The sequence below is a fragment of the Trachypithecus francoisi genome, unplaced genomic scaffold, assembly GCF_009764315.1.
Source record: "Trachypithecus francoisi isolate TF-2019V2 unplaced genomic scaffold, Tfra_2.0 Lachesis_group4, whole genome shotgun sequence".
NCBI lineage: Eukaryota > Metazoa > Chordata > Mammalia > Primates > Cercopithecidae > Trachypithecus > Trachypithecus francoisi.
Genome location: NW_022681469.1, coordinates 7,414,977 through 7,440,897, shown reverse-complemented (window position 1 = coordinate 7,440,897; position 25,921 = coordinate 7,414,977). Strand labels below are relative to the sequence as shown.

The following is a 25,921-nucleotide window of genomic DNA, read 5'->3' as shown; positions in this document are numbered from 1 at the left end:
AATCTCATTTTGAATTCCCACATGCTGTGGGAAGAACCCAGGGGTAGGTCATTGAATCATGGGGCAGGGTCTTTCCCATGTTGTTCTCGTGAGAGTGAGTAAGTCTCACGAGATCTGATGGTTCTATCGGGGGAATTTCCCTGCACAAACTCTCTCTGCCTGCTGCCATCCATGAAGGTGTGGCTTGCTCCTCCTTGCCTTCCACCCTGATTGTGAGTCCTCCTCAGCCACGTGGAACTGTAAGTCCATTAAACACTTTTTCCTGTATAAATTACCCAGCATTGGGTATCGTTATCAGCATTGTGAAAACAGACTAACACAGATTCCAATCCCAAAGTGAGATGCCAACCAGCTGAATGGAATCACTGAGTGTTGGGCCGACCTTGGCCACAGGTGTGCTGTCTTCAGGGGGACGGCCCAGGGAGCCGGCTGCTTTATTGGAAGCTCTTACATTTCAGCACATGGAGGTCTTTTCTCCGGGCCCTGGCTTCTCATCCCAGAACGATTCTCCTATCAATCCCACCTCAGACATAGCAACCTAGCTGCCAGGATCCTGTGTGGGAGGAGGGAAAGTAGACAGATGGACCCAGACACTCCACATCCACACATTCTAAGTGACACTCTTGGTTTTAGCCCCAAGCTTTCCTTTGTAGAGGCTCAGCCTCTACCAGTCTACTTCTTCAAAGAAACCACTCTGACTCCTGCCTGGATTTTGCTGTGCTGGGCTGGGCGAAGAGAGTTGACTATTCTGAATACTAACATGTGCCTTTCCCCAAGCCCGCAGCCATGTGTCCACTGACTCACCAGGGGCCTCCAAGCCCCAAGCTGCTCCAGGGTTAGCAGCCTTGTTTCCTCATCAGAGTCCTCTGTCTCTCCACATTGTTATCACCCGTCTAATAACGTTCTCTCCTCCAGATGTGTTAAAATCTCACGTGCATTGATGTTCCCTCTACCACTCTCTTTTCCCATGAGAGTTTTTAGCTTTATTCTTATTCACAGCTGAGTCAAGAGGGAGAGCAGACACACACACATTCAATCTATCATCTTTAAAGGAAACCTCTCAAGACTTTCTTCTTTCTTTTTAAAATAAATTACAATTTCAAACAAGGAAAATATAGAGAAAAATATGAGCACTCTGAGTTCTCATTTATCAAGCTCAATCAAATCACATCATTTGCCACATTTTCTTAAGAGCTTTTAAAAAATGTCAGCATTAACAGTAGGAGGCTGGACATGGTGGCTCACACCTGTAATCCCAACTCTTTGTGAGACTAAGGCGGTAGAATTGCTTGAGTCCAGGAGTTTGAGGCCAGCCTGGGCAACACAGTGGGACCTTGTCTATACCAAAAAAAATAATAATAATAATGATAATTAGCCACACATGGTGGCATGTGCCTGTGGTCTCAGCTATTCAGGAAGCTGTGGTAGGAGGATCACTTGGGCCCAGAAGGTTGAGGCTGCAGTGAGCCATGTTTGTGCCACTGCACTCTAGCCTAGGTGAGGGGAGTGAGACCCTGTCTCAAAAAAAAAAAAAGGATACAGTAGGATTCTTTATTCTCCTCCCCTCCACCATGAAGGTAATCACTGTTATGTAAATTCACTATTTTATATATATAATCACTATTATGTAATTTGTGTACATCATTCACATGCATGGTTTTTTTTTTTAACCATGCATTTGCTACATGTTGGTGTACCATAAATAATTGCACTCTTTTTCATGTTTTCCTGATTTATATCCCACTCTACTTGCTTTTCGCACATGATGTTTTTAGACTTTACAGCACCAGTGCACATAGCTCCAGCAGATTCATTTCCATCATTGAAAGAGTAGCATCGCTTTATTAGTTCCCCTGTTCAGGGAAACTTCAGCTGTGTCTAGTTTTCTTTTTCTCTTTCTTTCTTTCTTTTTTTTTTTTTTTTTTTGAGACAGAGTTTCGCTCTTGTTGCCCAGGCTAGAGTGCAGTGGTGCGTTCTTGGCTCACTGCAATCTCTGCTTCCCAGGTTTAAGCGATGTTCCTGCCTCAGCCTCCCGAGTAGCTGGGATTACAGGCGCCGGTCACAATGCCCGGCTAATTTTCTGTATTTTTACTAGACACAGGGTTTCACCATATTGGCTAAGCTGGTCTCGAACTCCTGACTTCAGGTGATCCACCTGCTTTGGCCTCCCAAAGTACTGGAATTACAGGCATGGGCCACCACGCCCGGCCAGTGTCTAGTTTTCACTATGACAAACATTACCTCAATAAACATTCTTGTACCTGTCTCATGATACATCTATTTAGATGAGAGCTGCCACTTATGAGTCTCTTTTTTTTGTTTGTTTGAGACGGAGTCTTGCTCTGCTCTGTTGCCCAGGCTAGAGTGCAGTGGCGTGTCTCAGCTCACTGCAAGCTCCGCCTTCTGGGTTCACACCATTCTCCTGTCTCAGCCTCCCGAGTAGCTGGGACTGCAGGCGCACACCACCACGCCTGGCTAATGTTTTGTATCTTTAGTAGAGACAGGGTTTCACCATGCTAGCCAGGGTGGTCTCGATCTCCTGACCTCATGATCCACCTGCCTCGGCCTCCCAAAGTGCTGGGATTACAGGCGTGAGCCACCGTGCCTGGCCAACTTACAAGTCTCTTTAGGATATATCCCTAAGGATGGAACTGCTTCATCATATCATATACATATCTTCAACGTGACTAGATGTTGCCAAAACGATTGTACCATTGCGCCATCCATCAGCAGTGGGTCACGGTACTCGTCGCTCCCTTTATTTCTAGCATGTGACATTGTGTGTTTTTACGTTTTTAACAAGCTGCTTGATGTCAAATCAGATTTTTTAGAGATCCATACTATCACTCCGAGGTGGATTGGATATGGATAAGGGATGAGAAAGCCTTCTTTGATGGTATTTCCTTTATGTACAGGAGTATGGGCCAATGTCTTGAAATGACACTGTGTGTTTTATAAGCATGTTATACATTTTTATGTCAAGTAATCTTAGGAATATCAGTTTTAGGAATTTGTGCTAATAGAAATAAGGACACACTTTATGTATATGATAAGGACAATCAACGTGGTTGTTTTTAAAACACTGAAAATGGAATTTAAGCCAAGTAGGTGATTTACAAACCATTGGAATATCTAATACTGCTTCTCTTAAATCATTCTGATTTAGGAAATTGAAAAATGGACCTTTGAAAATGCTAGGTTTACAATGAAAAACGCCATAATTCGATGTTTATTCTATGGGTCCTTGACATTTGGGATCTGGACAGCTCTGTTATTCATATATTTGCACCATAATCATGTGAGCAACCGGCAGAAGGAAAGCCATGAGCCTCTGTCAGCTTGGTCTCCTGGAAAAAAAGTGCATCAGCAAATTATCTATGGCTCAGACCAAATACCAAAACCGCATGTAATAGTCAAAAGGACTGATGAAGATAAAGCAAAGTCTACGTTAGGTAAGTATTTGGATTTTTTTCCGTGAGCCATTTGAAGGGAAAAATATACCATAATATTTAATATTTGGGAGAGTATGAGAATATCCTTTTCAAAGCAATTTACTTTTTAAGTTATAAATTATTTTATATACCTGTATATATCTATACATAGAAAATAATAAAACAAGTATGCGTGTATTTACCACTTAAATTTATCATTTTAAATATAGTTTTGCTATATTCGCTTCAGATAGCTTTCTGTTTTTCCAAGAAATAAGTTGTAATAGTACCATAAAAACTCTACCTCCCTCCTGTCCCCACGCCACCCTCAGAGGTTGTCTGACCTGAAGTGATGAGTTTCTCCTGCATGTCTTTCCACTTCCTCTGTATATTATCCCTAAGCAAAATATTGTGTTCTATGTTTTTAATATATTTTTAGATATTCTGATATACATACTATTTTGGAACTTGCTTTTTTCCCTCATCACTATGTTCGTAAGATTATTTTCCCATGTTCCCACACATGAAGATCTAATTTTGCCAGGCGTGGTGGCTCACACTTGTAATCTCAACAATTTGGGAGGCAGATGCAGGAGGATCACTTGAGGCCAGGAGTTCAAGACCTGCCTGGGGAACATAGCAAGACCCCAACTCAAGAAAAATAATAATAATAACTAGCCAGGTCTGGTGGTGCATGCCTGTAGTCCCAGCTACTTGGAGAGTTGAGGTGGAAGGATCGCTTCAGCCCAGGAATTCAAGGTTACAGCGAGCTATGATTGGGCCACTCCAGTCTGGGCAACAGAGTTAGATGCTGTCTCAAAAAAATAAAAAATACATAAAATACAAATGTGAAGACCCAGTTTAACAAAATAAACCCAAAGAAAGATGAAGAAAATAAGAGTAGAAATTAAAGCCTTAACACACAGGCCTACTATTTCTGTGGATCCCTGCTCTGAACGGCCCTCCCACTAGATGACCAGGTAGGTGTGGGCCTGAAACCCTACCCTAAGCACTACTCCAGCGTGTGACACACGACAGCCCCTTAGCAGGTCTCCTGCTCATTGTCCCGAGGTCACACTTTAATTCTGGCTCTCAGTCTTACCTATCGGATGGTGACAGAAAGGAGAGAAACAGCAAACCAAGGATGAGTGCCAGGGGGACAGTGTTGCTTTCTGGGATGTGAGTAGAACCTGATTCTCTGCCAAGTGAAACAAGTATTGGGATGGCCAAACTGTTTCCCAAAGTAGCTGGGCCACTTTATATGAGTGTGCGAGAATCCCATGTTCTCTGGATCTTTGCTAACACTTGACATGGTCCAGTTTTTAAATTTTAGTTAAGGCCATCACTTTGGTCTTAATTTGTATTTCCCTGATGACTAATGATTTTGAGCACCTTTTCATGTGCTTGATAACCACTCATATACCTTCTTTTGTAAAGTATATTTTGGAGTCTTTTGTCTATTTTTAAATGGGATGTTTTTCTTCTTAATTTTTAAGACTTCTTTATATATTCTAAATTCAAGTTTCTTGATATGTGAGTTTCAAATGTTTTGGACAAATCTGTAGCTTGTCTTTTTATTCTCTTTAATGGCGTTATTCGAAAAGCACAATTTTACATTTTAAAATTTGGGGGTTTTTATTTCATAAGTCCCCAAAATGCCTCACAATGTTACATTTTGATGCTTTTCTTGTATGATTTATGGTTTTTATGTTTCATCTGAGAAACCTTTGCTTACCTCAAGTTCACAAAGATTTCATTCTGTTTTCTTTTGGAAATGAATTTAAAGTTTTAGGTTTCACATTAGGGCCATGATCTATTTTGAGTTAATTGTTGTGATGATGTAGGGTAAGAATAAATGCTCATTTTTTCCACGTGGATATTGTGAGAAACAAACTCGCCCATCTAACCCCAAAGAATGGACTCAGAGACGCAGAGAACAGTGGAAGTGAGACTTGTAATGGCAGTGATGCAAGATCGGGTGTCTGGCACGCAGACACACCCAGCACAGTTTCAACAAGCAATTTATCCCCTAGTGCGCAGATCCCTCCCCCTTCCTCACAGACCGAGTACTGTGGGGTCACGATCTTCCCGGACGTTGCCTATTGATTGTTAGGCAGGGACTTCAAGTATGTTCTTTAGGGTCTTTGTGCTGCATTTTATTGCAGCCCACAATGCATTGCAACTCTCTCAGGACTCTTCAAACATTTGATTTATGGCCCTAGTGGCTGCACTTAGCTGATAAGAAAGGATACAATTACGTATGTTGCAAGCTAACCAAAACTAAATTCTTTTTTTTGTTTTGTTTTGTTTTGTTTTTGAGACGGAGTCTCGCTCTGTCGCCCAGGCTGGAGTGCAGTGGCGCACTATTGGCTCACTGCAAGCTCTGCTTCCTGGGTTCACGCCATTCTCCTGTCTCAGCCTCCCAAGTAGCTGGGACTACAGGTGCCCGCCACCTGTAATTTTTTGTATTTTTTTGTATTTCTTTACTTTTATTTTATTTTATTTTTTGTTTGTTTGTTTGTTTAGTAGAGACGGGATTTCACCGTGTTAGCCAGGATGGTCCCGATCTCCTTACCTCGTGATCCGCCCACCTCAGCCTCCCAAAGTGCTGGGATTACAGGCATGAGCCACCGCGCCCGGCTCCAAAACTAAATTCTTTGGTGTGTGGGGAGGAGGTAGACGCCCCGACCAATAGACGCCTGGCTGCTGGGGGAAAGGGAGAGCAGGAAGGGGCGGGGGACGGGGGTGGCTCAGTACATTCTGCTGCTTTATCTCTCTATTTCCATGTAGCCTGCTTAAACCTATACTAGGGCACTTAGAATTGAAAATGGACCATCACATACAGATTATTTTCTACAGATATCCAGTTGATCCACCACCTTTTGTTGATAACTCCCCTTTCCCCACTGATACAATCAGAATATTTATCCCTCCACGTCTCATGTTGAAATCTGGCCCACAATGTTTAACATGGAGCCTGGCAGGATATGTTTGGGTTACATGGGCAGATCACTCGTGAATGGCTTGGTTCCTGCCTACAGTAATGAGCTCTCCTTCTATTAGCTCATGGGAAAGCCGGTCATTTCAAAAGCCTGGCATCCCCCGCTCCTTGCTCCCTCTCTCACCATGTGACTTGCCTGTTTCCTCTTTACCTCCTGCCAAGACTGGAAGCTTCCTGAGGCCCCCACCAGAAGCAGATGCCGGCCCAATGCTTCTTGCACAGCCTGCAGAACTGTGAGCCAAATACATCTCTTTTCTTTGTAAATTACCCAGTCTCAGGTATTCCTTTATAGCAATGCAAAACGTACTAAAACATTCGCCTTTGCCAAGAATTATTTGACCATTTTTGCACAGTTTGATTTCGGAATTCTATTCTGGTTCTTTTAAAAAATTGTTTTGGTTATTCTAGATCTTTCCTTTCCTGCATCACTGCTAGTAGGCCTTTACTTGTATGACTCTAATTACTTTTTCTTGCAGGTATGGATTTTAACCATACAAACCCAGAACTTCATAAAGAACTTTAAAATACGGATTTAATGTGATTATCAGTAGAAGCTTGGGCATCGAAAGAGAAGTGCCAGATACCAGGAGTAAAATGTATGTTCTCTCTCTCTCTCTCATTCTCTAGATAGCTAGGTAGGTAGGTAGCTAGGTAGGTAGGTAGATAGATAGATAGATGATTGTTGATTAAAAAGTTACCAACCAGATTTTAATTTTAGCATACTAGAAATGTCATAGATTCCTATTTTTAGGACTTGAAGTCAGATAATGTCAAGATTCTATTTCAAGATTCTAATGCTTATAGTGTAGAGAGTATCTTCTTCATGGGCACAAAATGTGTTCTAGAGGTTTCCAAGAATTGAGTTAGCCACAGATCTTTTTATTAAATCACCAATAAGGGCTTCTGCCCAAAGGGGCATTCATTCCTGATAGAAAATGCTCTGGACAGCTACCTTTTTTTCCCCAAAATTTACTTTTTTCAAAAAAATTGTTCCTTCAATTGTTGAATTAATAATTATTATGTTAATGATTAACATAATCATTAATTATGATATAAAATAAGCATAACAAAATTTGCCATTTTAATCCTTTTAAAATATACAATACAGACATTCATGTTGTGCAGCCATCGATACCATCCATCTCCAGAACTCTCTCACCATCCCAAACTGAAATTCTGTACCTGATATGGTTTGGGTCTATGTCCCCACCCAAATCTTATCTTGAGTTGTAATCCCAGGTGTCAAGGGAGGGACCTGGTAGAAGGTGATTGGATCATGGGGGTGGTTTCCCTCATGCTGTTCTCATGATAGAGAGGGAGTTCTCATGAGATCTGATGATTTTAAAAGTAGTAGTTCCCCTGAATTCTCTCTCTCTCTCTCTCCTGCCACCATGTAAGACGTGCCTTGCTTTCCCTTCACCTTCCACCATGATTGTAAGTTTCCTGAGGCTTCCCAGCCATGTGGAACTGAGACAATTAAACCTCTTTTGTTTAGCAATTACCCAGTCTCAGGTAGAATCTTTATAGCAGTGTGAAAATGGATTAATACAGAAAATTGATACCAGAAGTGGGGCACTGCTATAAAGATACCTAAAAATGTGGAAGCAACTTGGGAACAGGGTAACAGGCAGTGGTTGGAATAGATTGGAGGTCTCAGAAGAAAAGAGGAAGATGTGGGAAAGTTTGGAATTTCCCAGAGACTTGTTGAATGACTTTGGTCAAAATGCTGATAGTGATAAGGACAATGAAGTCCAGGCTGAGGTAGTCTCAGATGGAGATGAGGAACTTGTTGATAAATGGAGTAAAGGTGACTCTTGTTATGCTTTAGCAAAGAGACTGGTGGCATTTTGCCCCTACTCTGGAGATCTATGGAACTTTGAACTTGAGGTTTGGAAAATTTGCAGCTGACCATATGGTAGAAAAGAAAAACCCACTTTCTGGGGAGAAATTCAAGCCCAATCCAGCTGTGAAAATTTGCATAAGTAATAAGGAACTGAATGTTAATAGCCAAGACAATGGGGGAAATGTCTCCAGGACATTTCAGAGATCTTCATGGCAACTCCTCCCATCACAGGCCCAGAGGCCTAGAAGGAAAAATGATTTTGTTGGCCAGGCCCAGGGCCCTGCTGTTCTGTACAGCATTGGGTCAAGGTGCCCTGTGTTCCAGCCACTCCAGCTCCAGCCATGGCCAAAAGGGGCCAAAGTATAACTAAGGCTGTGGTTTCAGAGGTTCCAAGCCTTGGTGGCTTCCATGTGGTATTGGGCCTGTGGTGCACAGAAGACAAGAGTTGAGCTTTGGGAGCCTCCACCTAGAATTCAGAGGATATATGGAAACACCTGGATATCCAGGCAGAAGCCTGCTGCAGGGGCAGAGCCCTCGTGGAGAACCTCTACTAGGGTAATGCAGAGGGGAAATGTGGGGATGGAGACACCAAACATAGTCCCCACTGGGGCAACGCCTACTGGAGCTGTGAGAAGAGGACCACCTTCCTCCAGACCCCAGAATGGTAGCTCCACCGACAGCTTGCACCATGCACTTGGAAAAGACACAGGCACTCAACACCAGCCCTTGAAAGCAGCTGTGGGGGATGTACCCTGCACAGCCACAGGAGCAGAACTGCCCAAGCCCTTGGGAGCCCACCCCTTGCATCAGTGTGCCTTGGATGTGAGACTTGGAGTCAAAGGAGATCATTTCAGAGCTTTAAGATTAAGGGGCCAGGCACTGTGGCTCTTACCTATAATCCCAGCACTTTGGGAGGCTGAGGCAGGCGGATCATGAGGTCAGAGTTCAAGACTAGCCTGGCCAGCATGGTGAAACCCCATCTCTACTAAAAATACGAAAAGAAATTAGCCAGGCATGGTGGTGCATGCCTGTAGTCCCAGCTACTCAGGAGGCTGAGGTAGGAGAATTGCTTCAACCCAGCCAGCAGAGGTTGCAGTAAGCCGAGTTCAAACCACTGCACTCCAGCCTGGGTGACAGAGCGAGTGCCGTCTCACACACACACACACACACACACACACATACACACAGACACACACACACAAAGATTTAATGTCTGCCCCACTGGGTTTCAGACTTGCATGGGGCCTGTGGCCCCTTTGTTTTGACCAATTTCTCCCATTTGGAATGGGAATATTTATCCAATGCCTGTACCCCCATTGTATCTTGAAAATAACTAACTTGATTTTTATTTTACAGGCTCATAGGAGGAAGGGACTTGTCTTGTCTCAGATGAGACTTTGGACTTGGATTTTTAGGTTAATCCTGGAATGAGTTAATACTTTGGGTGACTGTTGGGAAGGCATGATTGGTTTTGAAATGTGAAATGAGATTTGGGAGGGGTCAGGGGCAGAATGATATGGTTTGGCTCTGTGTCCCCACCCAAATCTCATGTTGAATTGAAATCTCAGGTGTCGAGGGAGGGAGCAGGTGGGAGGTGATTGGATCATGGTGGTGGTTTCCCCCATGCTGTTCTCATGATAGTGAGAGACTTCTCATGAGACCTGATGGTTTTTAAAGTGGTAGCTTCCCCCGTGCTCGCTGTCTCTCCTGCTGCCATGTAAAATGTACCTTGCTTCCCCCTCACCTTCTGCCACGATTGTAAGTTTCCTGAGGCCTCCCCAACCATGTGGAACTGTGAGTCAGTTAAACCTCTTTTGTTTAGAAATTACCCAGTCTCCGGTGGTATCTTTATAGCAGTGTGAAAACAAAGTAATACAGTACCCAATAAACAACAACTCTCCATTTCCCAACCCCAACACTTCCTGGCAATCACCATTCTACTTTGTGTGTCTATGAATTTGATTACTTTAAGTACCTCGTATAAGTGGAATCATTCAGTATTTGTCTTTTTTTGTGACTGGCTTATTTTGCTTAGCACGATGCCCTCAAGGTTCATCTATGTTGTAGTGTGTATGTGCTAATGCGTTTTTAGTATGATTTAAGTTCTGATGGTTTCCAGAGAAAAAGAGCCAATATTCTCCTTTAACTAAATGAGAATTACTTACATTAAGGAATATCCACGAAACAGGAGAAAGCAGGGCCACTTTGCCTTGTTGCAACTTGTGCGCAACACAAACATTTGAAGCCACAGATATCACTTATGATGTGGTACACTCAAGAGACGTGGAGTTTGTACATGATGACACAATGTATCTGGGTCATGATAAAATAAAAAACTTAAATTTACTCAAACCATAGAACATGGTATTAATATGGAGAATAATATTTCACTGAACTGAATATTTACTACAAAGGTCAACATTTTAAAATATCTTTTATGTTATGAATTTCTCTCTGTATCATCATTTGTTCTTCCTAAATCTCACCTTCTAAAATAGTGTGATTGCTTTTGCTTCCCTTCCCCCATCACATGATTACTGTTCAGAAAAACAGAAAGTTTAGAGAGATTTGTCCAAAAAGAAAAGTGGACTTGGCAGTTTTAATATTTAAACTATAACTTTATTTAATAGGAAATTCAGTTCTGTACAAAGAACCCACTACTATGTTTAAAAATTAACTTCTAAGAGTAGCTCCCACTATCTGGAGTCCAACCAGGTTTTTAGCCATTATTGTAATAGCCATATTATTTCATTAAATGGAATTTTCATTTTAGCTTTGCCTGACTTTTCAAAAAAAATATAATTTGGTCTCATAAAATGAGTTTGAAGTGTTTCTTCCTCAATTTTTTGGAAGCGTTTGAAAATAATTGGTATTTATTCTTTAAATAAATTCAGCAGTGAACCCATTAGGTCCTGGGGTTTTCTTTCGTAAGAAATTTTTATTCCTGATTGAATGCCTTACCCATTTTCAGTCTGTTCAGATTTTCAATTTCTTCTTGATTCAGTCTTGATGTGTTATATGTTTCTGGGAATTTATTCATTTCTCCTAGGTTATCCAGTTTGTTGGCATATAATTTTCCATAGCGGTGTTTTATGATTCTCTGTATTTCTGTGGTATCAATTAGGTCTCCTCTTTCACTTCTGGTCTTATTTTTTTAAGTCTTGTTTTTTCTTAATTAGTCTAGCTAAAGGTTTGTCAAATTTGCTTATCCTTTTAAAAATCCAACTCTTTGTTTGGTTTGTCTTTTCTATTGTTTTCCTAATCTCTATTTCATTTATTTCTGCACTTATCTTTGTCATTTTCTTTCTTTTACTAAATTTGGGCTTAGTCTGCTCATCTTTTTCTTGTTCCTTCAGGTGTAACATTAGGTTGTGTGTTTGGAAACTTTCTTTTGCTTTGACATAGGTATTTATTCCTATAATCCCCAAACTTAGTACTGCTTTTGCTGCATCCCATATGTTTTGGTATGTTTTTTCATTTCCATTTGTCAAGATATTTTTAATTTCCATTTTAATGTCTTTTTAAAAATTTCTTCTTTGGCCCACTGGTTGTTTAGGAACATGTTGTTTAATTTCCATATATTTGTGAGTTTTCTGAAATTTGTCCCATTATTGATTTCTAGTTTTCATACCATTGTGATCAGAAAACATACTTGATGTGATTTCAATCTTAAATTGTTAAGACTTGTTCTGTGGCCTAATATTTGATCAATCCTGGAGGATATTCCATGTGCACCAGAGAAGAAATATATGCTCTTCAGCTGTTGGATAAAATGCTCATATGTGTCTGTTAGTTCCATTTGATCTAAAGTATAGTTGAAGCCCAGTATTTCCTTATTGATTTTCTGTCTGGATGATCTGTACATAGTTGTAAGTGGGGTATTGAAGTCCCCTACTATTATTTTATTGCAGTCTATCGCTTACTTCAGATTATTAATATTTGCTTTATGTATTTAGGTTCTGTGATGTTGGGTGCAGACATATTTACAATATGTCTTCTTGACATTGTATCTTGGTATTATATTACCAACTGGCAATATAATATTGTTATATTTTCTTGATGAAATGGGCCCCTTATCACTATAAAGTGACCTGTTTTATCTCTTTTTAAAGTTTTTGACTTACTATTTTACTTCAGTATAAGTATACTCTGCTCTCTTGTGGTTTCCATTTGCGTGAAATATCTTTTTCTGTCTCATCACTTTTAATCCTGGTATATCCTTAAAGGGGAAGTGAGTTTCTTGTAGGCAGCATAAGTTAGGTCTTGTTTTTTTAATCATGTTATTCGAATTGAGATTTATGTATGTATTTTCAGAAGTCTGCAATTTCTTAATGAGATTCTCCATGAGAATTCTAAAATTCCATCTTCCCACTTACATATATATATTTTTTGAGATGGAGTTTCGCTCTGTCGCCCAGGCTGGAGAGCAATGGCATGATCTCGGCTCACTGCAACCTCTGCCTCCAGGTTCAAGTGATTCTCCTGCCTCTGCCTCCTGTGTAGCTGGGATTACAGGCATGTGCCATCACACCCAGCTAATTTTTGTATTTTTAGTAGAGATGGGATTTCTTCATGTTGGTCAGGCTGGTCTCAAACTCCTGACCTCAGGTGATCCAACCACCTTGGCCTCCCAAAGTGCTGGGATTACAGGCATGAGCCACCGTACCTGGCCTATTATTTTTAATTAATATACACTTATACAGGAGGACAGCCTGTTACTATTGTCACTGAATTTCAGTAGGTAATGAGAAAAGTATTAGTAAACTTAATAGGTACATTATACAAATGATGTCAAACAGAGGCAGACCAAATGCCTAAATTATATGTTATGAGAAGTTACTTTACAGTATGGCCAATAGAATTTTTTAAAACAGTATTTCAAATACAAAAATAGGACTGAGAGATTTAAGCAAACACACACTACATACTAGGAAAATCTAGTCAAATTAAGAAATAAACTTTCCTAAAGCAAGTAGAAAATAAGTTATAAGTGGTGATGTCATTTCAGCAAAACCCAACCTGAAATTAAAATTGATTTATTAATTTGATTTTAACTCTTCTAGCCATATTTCATTATTTTTAACTGTTTTATTTATAGCTGTGTACAAACTTATGAGCACAAGGAGATTCTGAGCTCATAAGTTCACATATTTAAGAAACATTAAAGTAACAATTCATCTCTGGAGGTTAAGAACTTATTTTCTCTCCAAAAAAAGTCTATGTATGATTCAAGTTTTTAAAATCCTGATTTATGTTTTTATTTTTTGTGTTGTCTTCATCAGATTTTGATATCAGACTTATACTGGCTTTATAAAATGAATTTGAAAGTTTTTGACTCTCTAAAATAGTTGGGATAATATGATAATTACCTATTATGTTGAAATAGCACTTGCTTGGTAATTATGAATCACCAGTGCATTTTTTAGTGGTAGACATTGATAAACTTGCAGATTACTCTAAGGTTATTGTTCTACTCAAGCTTTCTATTTCTAGGGGCTTTTTAGGACACTATTGTAATAAAACTTTTTTCCACCTATTTTTCAAATTTATTGGCAAACAGTTGTGTATCTTATTTCCCTAATTATTATTATCTCCACTGGTACCATACCTTCTTTCTCATTTTTTATTGTATATTTTCCCACTCTCTTTTTAAGTTTGATGTGCATTGTTTTGTCTTTCAAAAAACCAACTTTTGATTATGCTTATCAGTTTTACTTTTTTGTCTTCCAGTTCATTAATTCCTAGTTATCTTTATTGGTTCATTTTTATTTCATTTGGTTTATCCTGTTTTTCTTGCTAGTTTATAAGGTTAGTTTAATTATTTTACCTCTTTGTGGTATAATAATGCATTTATAAGTATTCATTTTATTCTGATTTAAATTTTAGCCATAGCTCTTAGATTTTAACATGATAGGCTTTCATTTTAATTTCTATATAATTTACAATTTGTAACTTCCTCTCACCCAAAAATTATTTAGAAAAATCCGTTTTTTTAAATTGGATTTGAACAAATGAATAGCCATTTACAAATTAGTTTATCAGTCATCTGTCACCATGTTTTTCTAATGTACTTAAAAGATTGTCATTGTAATAGTGCCTGTGCCCGCTAGAGTATTTCTACTCAAAAACGGCCTGAAAACCAACAGCACGGACAGCCCCTGGAAGCTTGCTAGCCATGCAGAATCTCAGGCCCAGCCCAGATCGCCTTAATCAGAATCTGCAGTCAGCAAGAACCCCAGCTGAGACCGATGCATGGTAAAATTTGGTATCCAAATATTGGTTTGGTAGGGCTGCTATAAGAAAGTACCATCAGCTGGGTAGCTTAGACAACAAAAATTATTCTCAGTTTTGGAGGCCAGAAGTCTGAAACCAAGGTGTTGGCAGGATTGCTTGCTTCTGAGACCTGTAAACAAAGGCTCTGTTCCAGACGTCTCTCCTTGGCTTGTAGATGGCCGTCTTCTCCCTGTAACTCTTAACGTCATCTTCCCTTTGTATATGTCTGCCTCTGTGTTCAAATTTCCCCTTTTTGTACGAACATGAGTCATATTGGATTAGGGCCTACCTTGATGAGCTAACCTTACTAATTATCTCTACAACAGTTCTTTTTCCAAATAGGATCACATTCTGAGGTCCTGGGGACTAGAACTTCGCCATATGAATTTTGGAGGACACAATTCAGCCTAAAACAGTGCTGCTTTGTACTGAACTATTATTAATGTATAATGGTCAGCAAAGTATAAAGTTAGCAAATTTATAACATCAGCTCACTGAGGACAACCAAAGGCCATCCAAATTACTTTTACTCTTTTTTTTATTATTATTATTATTTTGAGGCGGAGTCTTGCTCTGTTGCCCAGGCTGGAGTGCAGTGGTGCCATCTCGGCTCACTGCAAGCTCCACCTCCCAGGTTCACACCATTCTCCTGTCCCAGCCTCCTGAGTAGCTGGGACTACAGGTGCCCACCACCACACCCAGCTAATTTTTTTTTTTTTTTTTAAAGTAGAGACAGTGTTTCACCATGTTAGCCAGGATGGTCTCAATCTCCTGACCTTGTGATCTGCCTGCCTCAGCCTCCCAAAGTGCTGGGATTACAGGCATGAGCCACCATGCCTGACCTTTTACTCTTAAAAATAGCTTACTTAGGTCAGGAAAGATTTTTTTTGGCGGGGAGTGGGGCAGAGTTTTGCTCTTGTTACCCAAAGTAGAGTGCAATGGCATGATCTCGGCTCACTGCAACCTTCACCTCCCAGGTTCAAGAGATTCTCCTGCCTCGGCCTCCCAAGTAGCTGGGATTACAGGCACCCGCCACCACACCTGGCTAATTTTTTGTATTTTTAGTAGAAATGGGGTTTCACCATGTTAGCCAGGCTGGTCTTGAACTCCTGACCTCAGGTGATCCGCCTATCTTGGCCTCCCAAAGTGTTGGGATTACAGGCATGAGTCACTGCACCTGGCCAGGAAAGTTTTTATAGACATACCGCAGCAACATTTATTGATCTGTTTTTGAGAAACCCACACACACCAGGTTCTCTTGGGGTTCTAAAGGGTCCTCATGTGAGTTTCAGGCTCCTCCACCAACATCAAACTGAAGGGACGCAGTGTATTTCCAGTTTTCTTAAAGTGATACACCCAGGACTGACTATAACATCAGAGATGTGATTTTAGCAGCACAAGTCATCCTGGACCACCACTTCTCTTATTCATGGTATTGGTCTTCCGTTAATTCAGTCTAGCATCATATTTTCTCTTTCTCTCCTACTTTCTGTCTCACAACTCAATGATATTACTGGAATATTTTTTTGAGACAGAGTCTCAATCTGTCATCCAGGCTGGAGTGCAATGGCACGATCTCGGCTCACTGCAACCTCCGCCTTCTGGGTTCAAGTGATTCTCCTGCCTCAGCCTCCTGAGAAGCTGGGATTACAGGCGCGCACCACCATGCCCAGCTCATTTTTGTATTTTTAGTAGAGAAGGGGTTTCACCATGTTGGCCAGGCTGGTCTCGAACCCCTGACCTCAGGTGATCTGCCTTCCTTGGCCTCCCAAAGTGCTAGGATGACAGGCGTGAGCTATTTAAGCCTTTTAATTATTTTTCCACATGTTTCTGCACAGCCGCATTTTCCCATTCACCGTTCCAGACCCAAGTGCAGATGGTGCAGGTGCCCTCATTCCCATCTGTTCTGGTGCTTCCTTGGCCCTGTCCCTCAGACTCTCCATTCCCTTGAATCTGATGTCAGTTCCACTCAGTGGACATGACTTCTCTGTCTTCATCTTGTCTTGGATAAAAATGAAGACCAGGACAAGGCCCTCTCCTTCCCTGGTGACTTCATTCTGTGAGTGCCCTGAGGGGACTGTCCAGGATGCCTGTAGGATTGCCTGCCCAGCACTCCTTTCCCACTGTTGTTTCCCCCTTTCCACGGGATTGCAGTGGGAACAATGATTTTTTTTATTTCGACTCAATTTTCTGGCTCCAGTTGATTAACCCAGGGATGGGCACCTATGGCAAGCTGGGCCAATGAATCTTTTCTGGTCAATATTTGATCTTGGAAAAGGTAAAGTCCCATCAGTTTCTCCTTGGGTACTTGCCTATGAGATATGCTGATGTCAATCACATTTCCCACTAAAGAAGTGGAAACAAGCCCAGTTGCAAAGGAAGATGATAATCATGTAATGAGCCTTCTATCTGAATACTTACTGCATGCCAGGCACTGCTCTAAGTGTTGTAGATATGTTAATTCATTGCATCTTCACAGCCCTTGGAGGTAGGTTGTTATTGCTATTATTATTTTTCCCAGATATAAACACAAAAGCAGAGATGGAGAGTGTCCCGATGTCATTCAAGCCTCTAGTTTTAATCATTCCTTAAGGCTCCAGCTGCTGCAGTTGCTAGGTCCTATGAGGCATTTGGGTCAGCTCACAATACATCTCTCTCTTTCCTTCCTTCCTTCCTTCCTTCCTTCCTTCCTTCCTTCCTTCCTTCCTCCCTCCCTCCCTCCCTCCCTCCCTCCATCCCTCCCTCCCTCCCTCTCTCCTTCCCTCCCTCTCTCCTTCCCTCCCTCCCTCCCTCCCTCTCTCCTTCCCTCCCTCCCTCCCTTCTCTCTCTCTCTCTCTTTTTTTTTTTCTTTGGAGGCAGTGGTATGATCTTGGCTCTCTACAACTTACCTCTCCCAGGTTCAAGAAATTCTCTGCCTTAGCCTCCTAAGTAGCTGGAACTACAAGTGCACGCCACCACATCTGGCTAATTTTTGTATTTTTAGTAAAGACGGAATGTTGCCATGTTGTCCAGGCTGGTCTCGAACTGTGAGCTCAGGTAATCCACCTACCTCGGCCTCTCAAAGTGCCAGGATTACAGGCATGAGCCACTGTGCCAGCTACACCTCCCTTTCTTTTGCTAAAGTTAGCTCTTTAATTTCTTTAATTTACAACCAAAATATTTCAGAATACAACCAAATAATATATCAATCTAATAATTAATAACTAATATTACTAGAATTCCAGAATTCAGCTTCTGTATTTCTCTCATGTGCACAAAAAAAATAAATAAATAAAGCATTTTTGAGCCAGGCACATTGACTCATGCCTATAATCCCAACACTTTGGGAGGCTGAGGTGGGTGGATCACCTGAGGTCAGGAGTTCAAAACCAGCCTGGCCATCATGGTGAAACATTGTCTCTACTAAAAACACAAAAAATTAGCCAGGCATGGTGGTGGGTGCCTGTAATCCCAGCTACTTGGGAGGCTGAGGCAGGACAATCGCTTGAACCCAGGAAGCAGAGGTTGCTGTGAGCCAAGATGGCGCCATTACACTCCAGCCTGGGCAACAAGAGTGAAACTCCATCTCAAAAATAATAATAATAAAAATAAAAATAAATGAAATAAAGCATTTTGTCAAATATTCAGAAGAAATCCAATTAGACCATATCTGCTACACTTTTTTGTTGTGATGGACTCCACAAATACGAGAATAAAGTTGGAGTTTTCTCTGAAGATAGCACAATAAAGTTAATGTATACCTTTTAATGTGCGAGCTTAATAATTCATTTTTATCTGTTCTGCCATGGTGACAGCAAAAAAAGAGAGCTAAAACTAATTCATTTTTATAACAGAAGCTAATATATGAATATAATTTGTGTTTATACTATGTTTAAAATAGAACTAAGATTATCAACACAGTCTCAGGAAAGAGCAATTATTACTGACATTAAGAAGGGGGAAATGATTCAGAAAATACTAGAACAACATAAGAAGTTAAATACATTTTTGTGTTTTTAGATATACCATCCCCTACTACCATAATGATCAGTTGGAGGAAAGAGTCAAAAAGATGCAAATAAGAAGAGGTGTTTGAATGAGATGACAAAATATCCAAGGCATTTAGATGGATTGTTTTCTTCATATTACTTCTGCCTGCAGGTGTCTTCAAAAACATTACCCAGCCCGCCTCCCGACTGCCAGCGTTGTCATTTGCTTCCATAATGAAGAATTTAACGCCTTGTTTTGGACCATGTCCAGTGTCATGAACCTCACACCACACTATTTTCTTGAAGAAATTATTTTGGTAGATGACATGAGCGAAGTTGGTAAGATAGAACACTCATTATCTAATCTACTTTGTTGTTGTTGTTGTTGTTGTTGTTATGGAGTTTCACTCTGTCACCTAGGCTGGAGTGCAGTGGTACCATCTCGGCTCACTGCAACTTCTGCCTCCTGGGTTCAAGTGATTCTCTTGCCTCAGCCTTCTGTGCAGCTGGAATTACAGGTGTGCGCCACCATGCCCAGCTAATTCTTGTATTTTTAGTAGAGACAGGGTTTCACCATGTTGGCCAGGCTGGGTCTGGAACTCCTGACCTCAAGTGATCTGTCTGCCTCAGCCTCCCAAAGTGCTGGGATTACAGGTGTAAGCCACTGTGCCCGTCCATCTAATCTACTCTGAAGGTAGTGCTCTCCCTGATGGCACTTGAGTATTTTGTACAAAGAATCTTTTTGGTGGGTGTTGGGGCAGGCACTGCACTAGGGGACAAAGAATCTTTTTGGTGGGTATTGGAGCAGACACTGCACGAGGGGCTCTTGGTGCATGGTGGACATGTGAGACCTGGGCCCTGTGCTTGGGCTCATGGCAGAGGGGTGGAGGGGCGGTGCTTCCACAAGCTAAACATAGGGGCACTGGCCACATCCTTGGAGATAACTTCAGGAAGAAGTGACATGTCAACTGAGGTCTGAATGATGAGTTGTAATGCTCCAGGTGGAGAGGAAGGAAAAGGTGTTTTAGGTAGCTTAAGCAGCACTGTAAAGGCCCACGGGCAAGAGAAGACATAGTGAGCTTGAAATACATGCTACCATATTTTATGTAGTTTATATATCAGTATAGAGTTGCAGGAGGAAGGTGGGCAAAACCAAAGTTATTAAAAGGGAACTCCCAGCCCAGCCTGGTGGCTCACACCTGTAATCCCAGCACTTTGGGGGGCCAAGGTGGGCAGATCCCTTGAGCTCAGGAGCTCCAGAGCAGCCTGGCAACATGGCAAAACCCCATCACTTAAAAAAAGGCGGGGCGGGGGATAACTGCTCATAAAGGGCATTATTTGAATTTTTATCTTGAAGCTATGAGGAGCTATTAAGGGCTTAATGCAGGAAAATGAGATGATCTAGGAATTCCATGAAAGAAATGGAATCAGACCAACCACTGTTAAGAGCATATTCTTTCATGCTTATGGGTTTTAAAGAATCGTGATACTAGCACTAGTTAGCTACACTTAGAATTTGAAATCACTCATCTAATTTACAATGGAGTACAAACCTTAGGCAAGCTAGGAGTACTAAAGCAATGATGCAATATTAAGTAAGTTTCAGGCTGAAAGTCAACCCAATCCACTGTAAATGTGACCCACTATGAGCTCAGAAAGAAAAAGATGAGGAGAAGCAGTAGGAAGAACAGGCAGAGAAAGAAGCCATCCCATGAGGTTCACCCTGCGGGAAAGTGACTCTAGGTGACTCGCGAATGTGACTCAAGTCACTGGCAGTGGTGTGGTGGAAATGTAGATGTTGGCCAGGCACCTATCGTAAATAACACTGTTTCTAAGGGGGTCACCAATGTCTGAGGGCACAGGACTGTCTATTTCTAGCCTCGTGCATGGGAAGAGTGTGGAGTGAGGGCCTGGCTTCCCTGCTGCCCCTGTGACTCATGCTGTCTCCTCTGTTCAAAAGACAGAGCAGCATGTTTGGCAACTTGCTGGGCAAGAAGTTACCGGGAAAGCCACCAGCAGGGGACAGGTTGGGATAACCTGACAGATTGTGGAATTCTAACTTTTCTCCCAGAAGTACAAGGATGCTGCCATGGGGACACAGTGCCAGGAATGACCAGGGGATGGATACCTCCCCCGGCCTTTCAGAAGCACACCATGAATTTAGAGACATATCTGGTGTCTTAGTCAGCTTGGCTGCTGTAACAAAACACCACAAATGGGGTGGCTTAAACAACAAACATTTATTTCTCAGAGTCCTGGAGGTTGGAAGTCCGAGGCGAGGGTGCCAGCAGGGTCGAGTTCTTAGAGAGGGCCCTCTTCCTGGGTGCTAGACAGCCATTTTTTGCTATGTCCTCATGTTGTCAAGCTAGCTCCATGACCCAATTATGCCCCTGCAAGGCCCCACCTGCAAATACCATCATACTGAGGGGCACTTTGAATTTTGGTGGGGACACAAACATACAGACCATAAGATCTGTCAACCTTCTTATACATTCATCATACATTGTGGTCGCCTTTATAAGAGACTAGGGGGTCGCTACTGCTAACATGTGGTTGTACTGCCCAACCAGACACCTCTGCTTTCTCCTCCTTGATCTGAGCCTTTGACCCACGCAAAGCCTCAAACGCAGGATTAGGGTGTTCTAGGCTCTGCTGGAGATCAGGTTGACACCTTCCTCCTTTAATTCACGGTGACTTCATCATGGGTTTAAGGACAATTTCTTCAACAAAACCCTGTCTTTCCCAGCTGACACTCATAGGTCAGGCCGATAGACTCCTCAGCTTGGGGGAGCAGGGCCAGGGGCCCGGGGAACTGCCCCCACTGAGTTACACAAATGGCCTGTCCATGACCTGCTGCCCTCCACTTTTCCTGTAGTCCTGGTCCCTCTAGACTGCAAGCCAACAACATGACCATCTTCTGAAAAACCCACACCCTCTACTTCATGTCAGTGACTGCTGCTGCCTCAATTGCGTTTATCTCCTCCAGGGTCTGGCTCATGGCGTCCCACTTCTCCTTCCTCCCACTGCCTCCTGCATCCTGGATGTGAGTGAGGTGTCTGCAGACCTTTGAGCTGAGATGCTGCCCAGGCCTGCAAGCACAGCCTTGCAGCCCGTATCCCTGCCTCTTCTTAAAAACAAGGAAGGAGATCCCCCCTTCTGCTGAGATTACCATGAACTTGTTCCCGTTGAATTTGCTCCTGACCCGGATTGCTGGGACTTAGGAATTTAGACCTCTGAGGCACCTGGTCCCAGCCTCCTTTATCATCATCATATTAACCTCCAAATATTAAGTGACTGTTGGGTGCCAGGCTCTGTGCTGGGTGATATATTTCTTCTTCCTCATACTAGAGTACTGCCAGGAACACGATGGCCATCCCTTCTCTGAGCTGACGAAACTAAGACTCTAGTGGTTCGATAACTTTCCAAAGAGCTACTACAAAATTAGAAGCACAGATAGTAGCAAACCCAGATTGCGCCAAAGCTCTGTAATGCATGCTTTTTCTATTAAAATGTTAATAGTCATTTACTAAAATAGAGATATTTCACTAGAACCGTAGAATATTATTTATAGGGCCAGGCATGGTGGCTTACACCTATAATCCCAGAACTTTGGGAGATCAAGGTGGGAGGATCCCTTGAGGCCAGGAGTTCAAGACCAGCCTGGGCAATATAGCAAGACTCTATTGCTACAAAAAATTAAAAAATTAGCCAGGTGTGGTGATGCACACCTGTAGTCCCAGCTACTCAGGATGTTGGGGCACAAGGATTCCTTGATCCCAGGAGATCAAGGCTGCAGTGAGCTATGATCATGCCACTGCACTCCAACGTTGGTAACAGAATGAGGCCCTGTCTCAACAAAAACGAAACAGAAAAATACTTACAGTTGATTTTTATAATGAATCACTTTTGTTTCTCTCCCTTAAATAGGATAAAAATTCTATCTTTTTTTTTTTTTTTTTTGAGACGGAGTTTTGCTCTTTTTGCCCAGGCTAGAGTGCAATGGCGTCATCTTGGCTCACTGCAACCTTTGCCTCCTGGGTTCAAGCGATTCTCTTGCCTCAGCCTCCCGAGTTCCAGGGATTACAGGTGCCCACCACTACGCCTGGCTAATTTTTATATTTTTAGTAGAGAGAGGGTTTCACCATGTTGGCCAGGCTGGTCTTGAACTCCTGACCTCACGTGATCTGCCTGCCTCAGCCTCCCAAAGTGCTAGAATTACAGGCATGAGACACCACACCTGGCTCCAAAATTCTCTTTTAAAGTTAGAACTTCTGTGGAATAGCATGGATTTTAGGAATAAGTCATAATGATGATACACCATTTCAATTTCTATAGTTGTAGTTTATACATTCTCATGTGTTCAATATTTTTCCAGATGATTTGAAAGAAAAACTAGACTATCACCTGGAAACTTTTCGGGGAAAGATTAAAATAATAAGAAACAAAAAGAGAGAGGGGCTGATCCGAGCAAGGCTGATTGGAGCTTCTCATGCTTCAGGTAGGAATATTCCTGGGGACAAGAGCCAGTGACGGCATCACAGAAATCTTCCCTTCTGAGCTGGACTCCTCCGCAGGGAGACCTTCTGTGTCTCTGTCTGCTTCATCAGAAGATTGGAAATCTATTCCAGCCATATGAGCCTTTAATCTTCTTTTGCCTCTGAAAGCGTTCTGCTTTAAAATGTGAATTTGCTATTTTGGGTTGAAGATATTCTTTTGCAGGGACCTTAATGTCAGCCCTTCTCACAGGCTGAGTTCCCCAGTACAAACTCTGAGATGGAGTTTCAACCACAGGGGACCCACTGGGAGCCACGGGAGTGAGGAGAGCAAGACTGGGGGTGGGGCGGTCAGGAGGGAGCTGCACGCTCATCCACGGGGAGCTCTGAAGCCAGGACCCCACAATGAAACGACAACAGAAGGAGTTTATGGGGCAAGAGATAGGAGAACAGAAGAAAAAGTGTGAGCTGATGCTTCTGGCCTGACACACATGGAGGAGGAGAGAGAAGGAAGGAGGTTTACCTTGAAGAGCTTCAGACAAGGTGCGGGTCTCAGAAAGGCTCAGTGGGCTAGTGGGAGCCCCATTGCAAAGGTTACCTGTTAGGGAGACCTGCATTGGGACTGGGTGGCACATCTCCATTTCTTCCCCACCGCCACCCACACACTGTGCTTAGTCATTGGGTGGGAGCACCCTGGGAACGGCATGACCTTGGCATGAGCTTCAGTAGATCCAAAAGCTTTGGCGGGGGGAAGCATTCAGATCCATCCACCACAGCAGGTTCTTGTAAAGGGACATCTGAGCAGCACACTCCCAGAGCTGCCCCAAGAGCCATTCAAAGGGATCCCAGTTCCAGGTAAGGAGACCAGGCGTGGACCAGTCATTGGATATGAACACCACCCTCCCCTGGGAGCAGGTATGACCTTGGATATGGTAGCCATGGCTGGCCAAGGACAGCTCCTGGGGAGGGACTCTGTTGTGAGCCATTGGCTGTCAACGCTGCTGGGCGGCTGAGTCCCAGGGGCATCTGAGCAGCTTGCAGGGCCCATGCCTCCTACGATCATGCCTCCGGCCACATGTAGGTTAATGTTGGCAGAACACTGAGCTGGAACCACAGGAGGTGAATCATTTGTAAGGGCATTACTCAGGCTGCACTGCATTGCATTTCTGATGCAATGTCCCTGCTCCTTAGCAGGAAACACCTCCTTAAGGAATGGAAGGCCAAGCAAAATTGGATTCTCTTTTTCCATGTTGGCCTGATCGGTGGACACATTCTCTTATTTAACTGCAAAGATAATACATGTTCATTGTCCAAAACCCAAGAGAAACCAAACACAATATGGAGTGCATCTTTTCAGACCCTTTGTTTTTATGCATTTATATATATATATATATGCACACGTACATACACAGGGTTAAGGATTTTTGTTTATTTTACTTACTTTTTTTTTTTTTTTGAGATAGTTTCCCTCTGTCACCCAGGCTGGAGTGCAGTGGCGCAATCTCTAACCTCCTCCTTTTGGGTTCAAGCAGTTCTCCTGCCTCAGCCTCTCAAGTAGCTGGGATTACAGGTGCCTGCCACCATGCCAGCTGATTTTTGTACTTTTAGTAGAGACGGGGTTTTGCCATGTTGGCCAAGTTGCTCTTTAACTCCTGGCCTCAAGTGATCTGCCCACCTCAGCCTCGCAAAGTGCCAGGATTACTGGCATGAGCCACCACGCCTGGCCTGGGATTTTTAAATATATGGAATCATACTATCTGTACCGTCCTGAGACTTACTCTTTTATTTTTAATTTTTGGAACTTTTCCCATGACAGTACTTAAGACTGACTTCAGTTTTGAATTGCTGTGTTTTATGATATTTCTTATGGATTTTCTTTTTCTTTTTTTTTTAGATGGAGTTTCGCTCTGTCTCCCAGGCTATAGTGCAGTGTGCAATCTCAGCTCACTACAATCTCTGTCTTGCAGGTTCAAGCGATTCTCCTGCCTTAGCCTCCCCCAAGAGCTGGGCTTATAGGTGGACGCCACCACGCCCAGCTCATTTTTTTGTATTTTTAGTAGAGACAGGGTTTCGCCATGTTGGCCAAACTGGTCTCTAACTCCTAACCTCAAATGACCCGCCCACCTCGGCCTCCCAAAGTGTTGAGATTACAAGTGTGAGCCACCGTGCCCAGCCCATATGGATTTTATAATTGATTGTCATAACTTCTTTAGCCATTTCTGAATAGGTTATTTTTCTTTTTTACTATTATCTAAAAAATGCAGTAGTTACAATTCATGAACATATATCTTTGTGTGATTGATTGTGCCTATAAGATAAATTCCTAGGCCGGGCGCGGTGGCTCAAGCCTGTAATCCCAGCACTTTGGGAGGCCGAGACGGGCAGATCACGAGGTCAGGAGATCGAGACCATCCTGGCTAACACAGTGAAACCCCGTCTCTACTAAAAAATACAAAAAACTAGCCGGGCGTGGTGGCGGGCGCCTGTAGTCCCAGCTACTCGGGAGGCTGAGGCCGGAGAATGGCGTAAACCCGGGAGGCGGAGCTTGCAGTGAGCTGAGATCTGGCCACTGCACTCCAGCCTGGGCGACAGAGCAAGACTCCATCTCAAAAAAAAAAAAAAAAAAAAAAAAAGATAAATTCCTAAAAGTGGAATTGCTGGGAAAAAGGGGATTTTTATTTTAAATTTTGAAAGATAATGCCAAATCGTCCTTGAAAAGTTTCACCAATTAACAGTCTCATCACACAGACAAAGTGCCCTTTCTCTGCAGCTAGAGCTGAATATGACCCGTCTTTCTAATGTTTGCCACAGTTGGCCAAAAAATAGGCTACATTTTCTTTTCTTGGTATTACTGGCCATCGACTTTTTTCCTATTTTCATAGATTGCTTATAGATCATTTTTCTGTCGATTT

The 25,921-nt window shown here is 42.5% G+C and overlaps 1 protein-coding gene across 1 annotated transcript in view; it reads left to right on the top strand.

Annotated features, from left to right (window-relative positions):
- The window catches only part of GALNTL5 (polypeptide N-acetylgalactosaminyltransferase like 5), a 65,086-nt gene that overhangs the window by 7,926 nt on the left and 31,239 nt on the right, over positions 1-25,921 (top strand). Inside the window, 5 exon segments of the mRNA XM_033193492.1 lie at positions 3,167-3,452; positions 6,909-6,947; positions 6,950-7,028; positions 18,689-18,855; positions 22,892-23,014. Of these exon segments, the coding sequence (XP_033049383.1) occupies positions 3,206-3,452; positions 6,909-6,947; positions 6,950-7,028; positions 18,689-18,855; positions 22,892-23,014 (655 nt within the window). The 5' untranslated portion in view covers positions 3,167-3,205.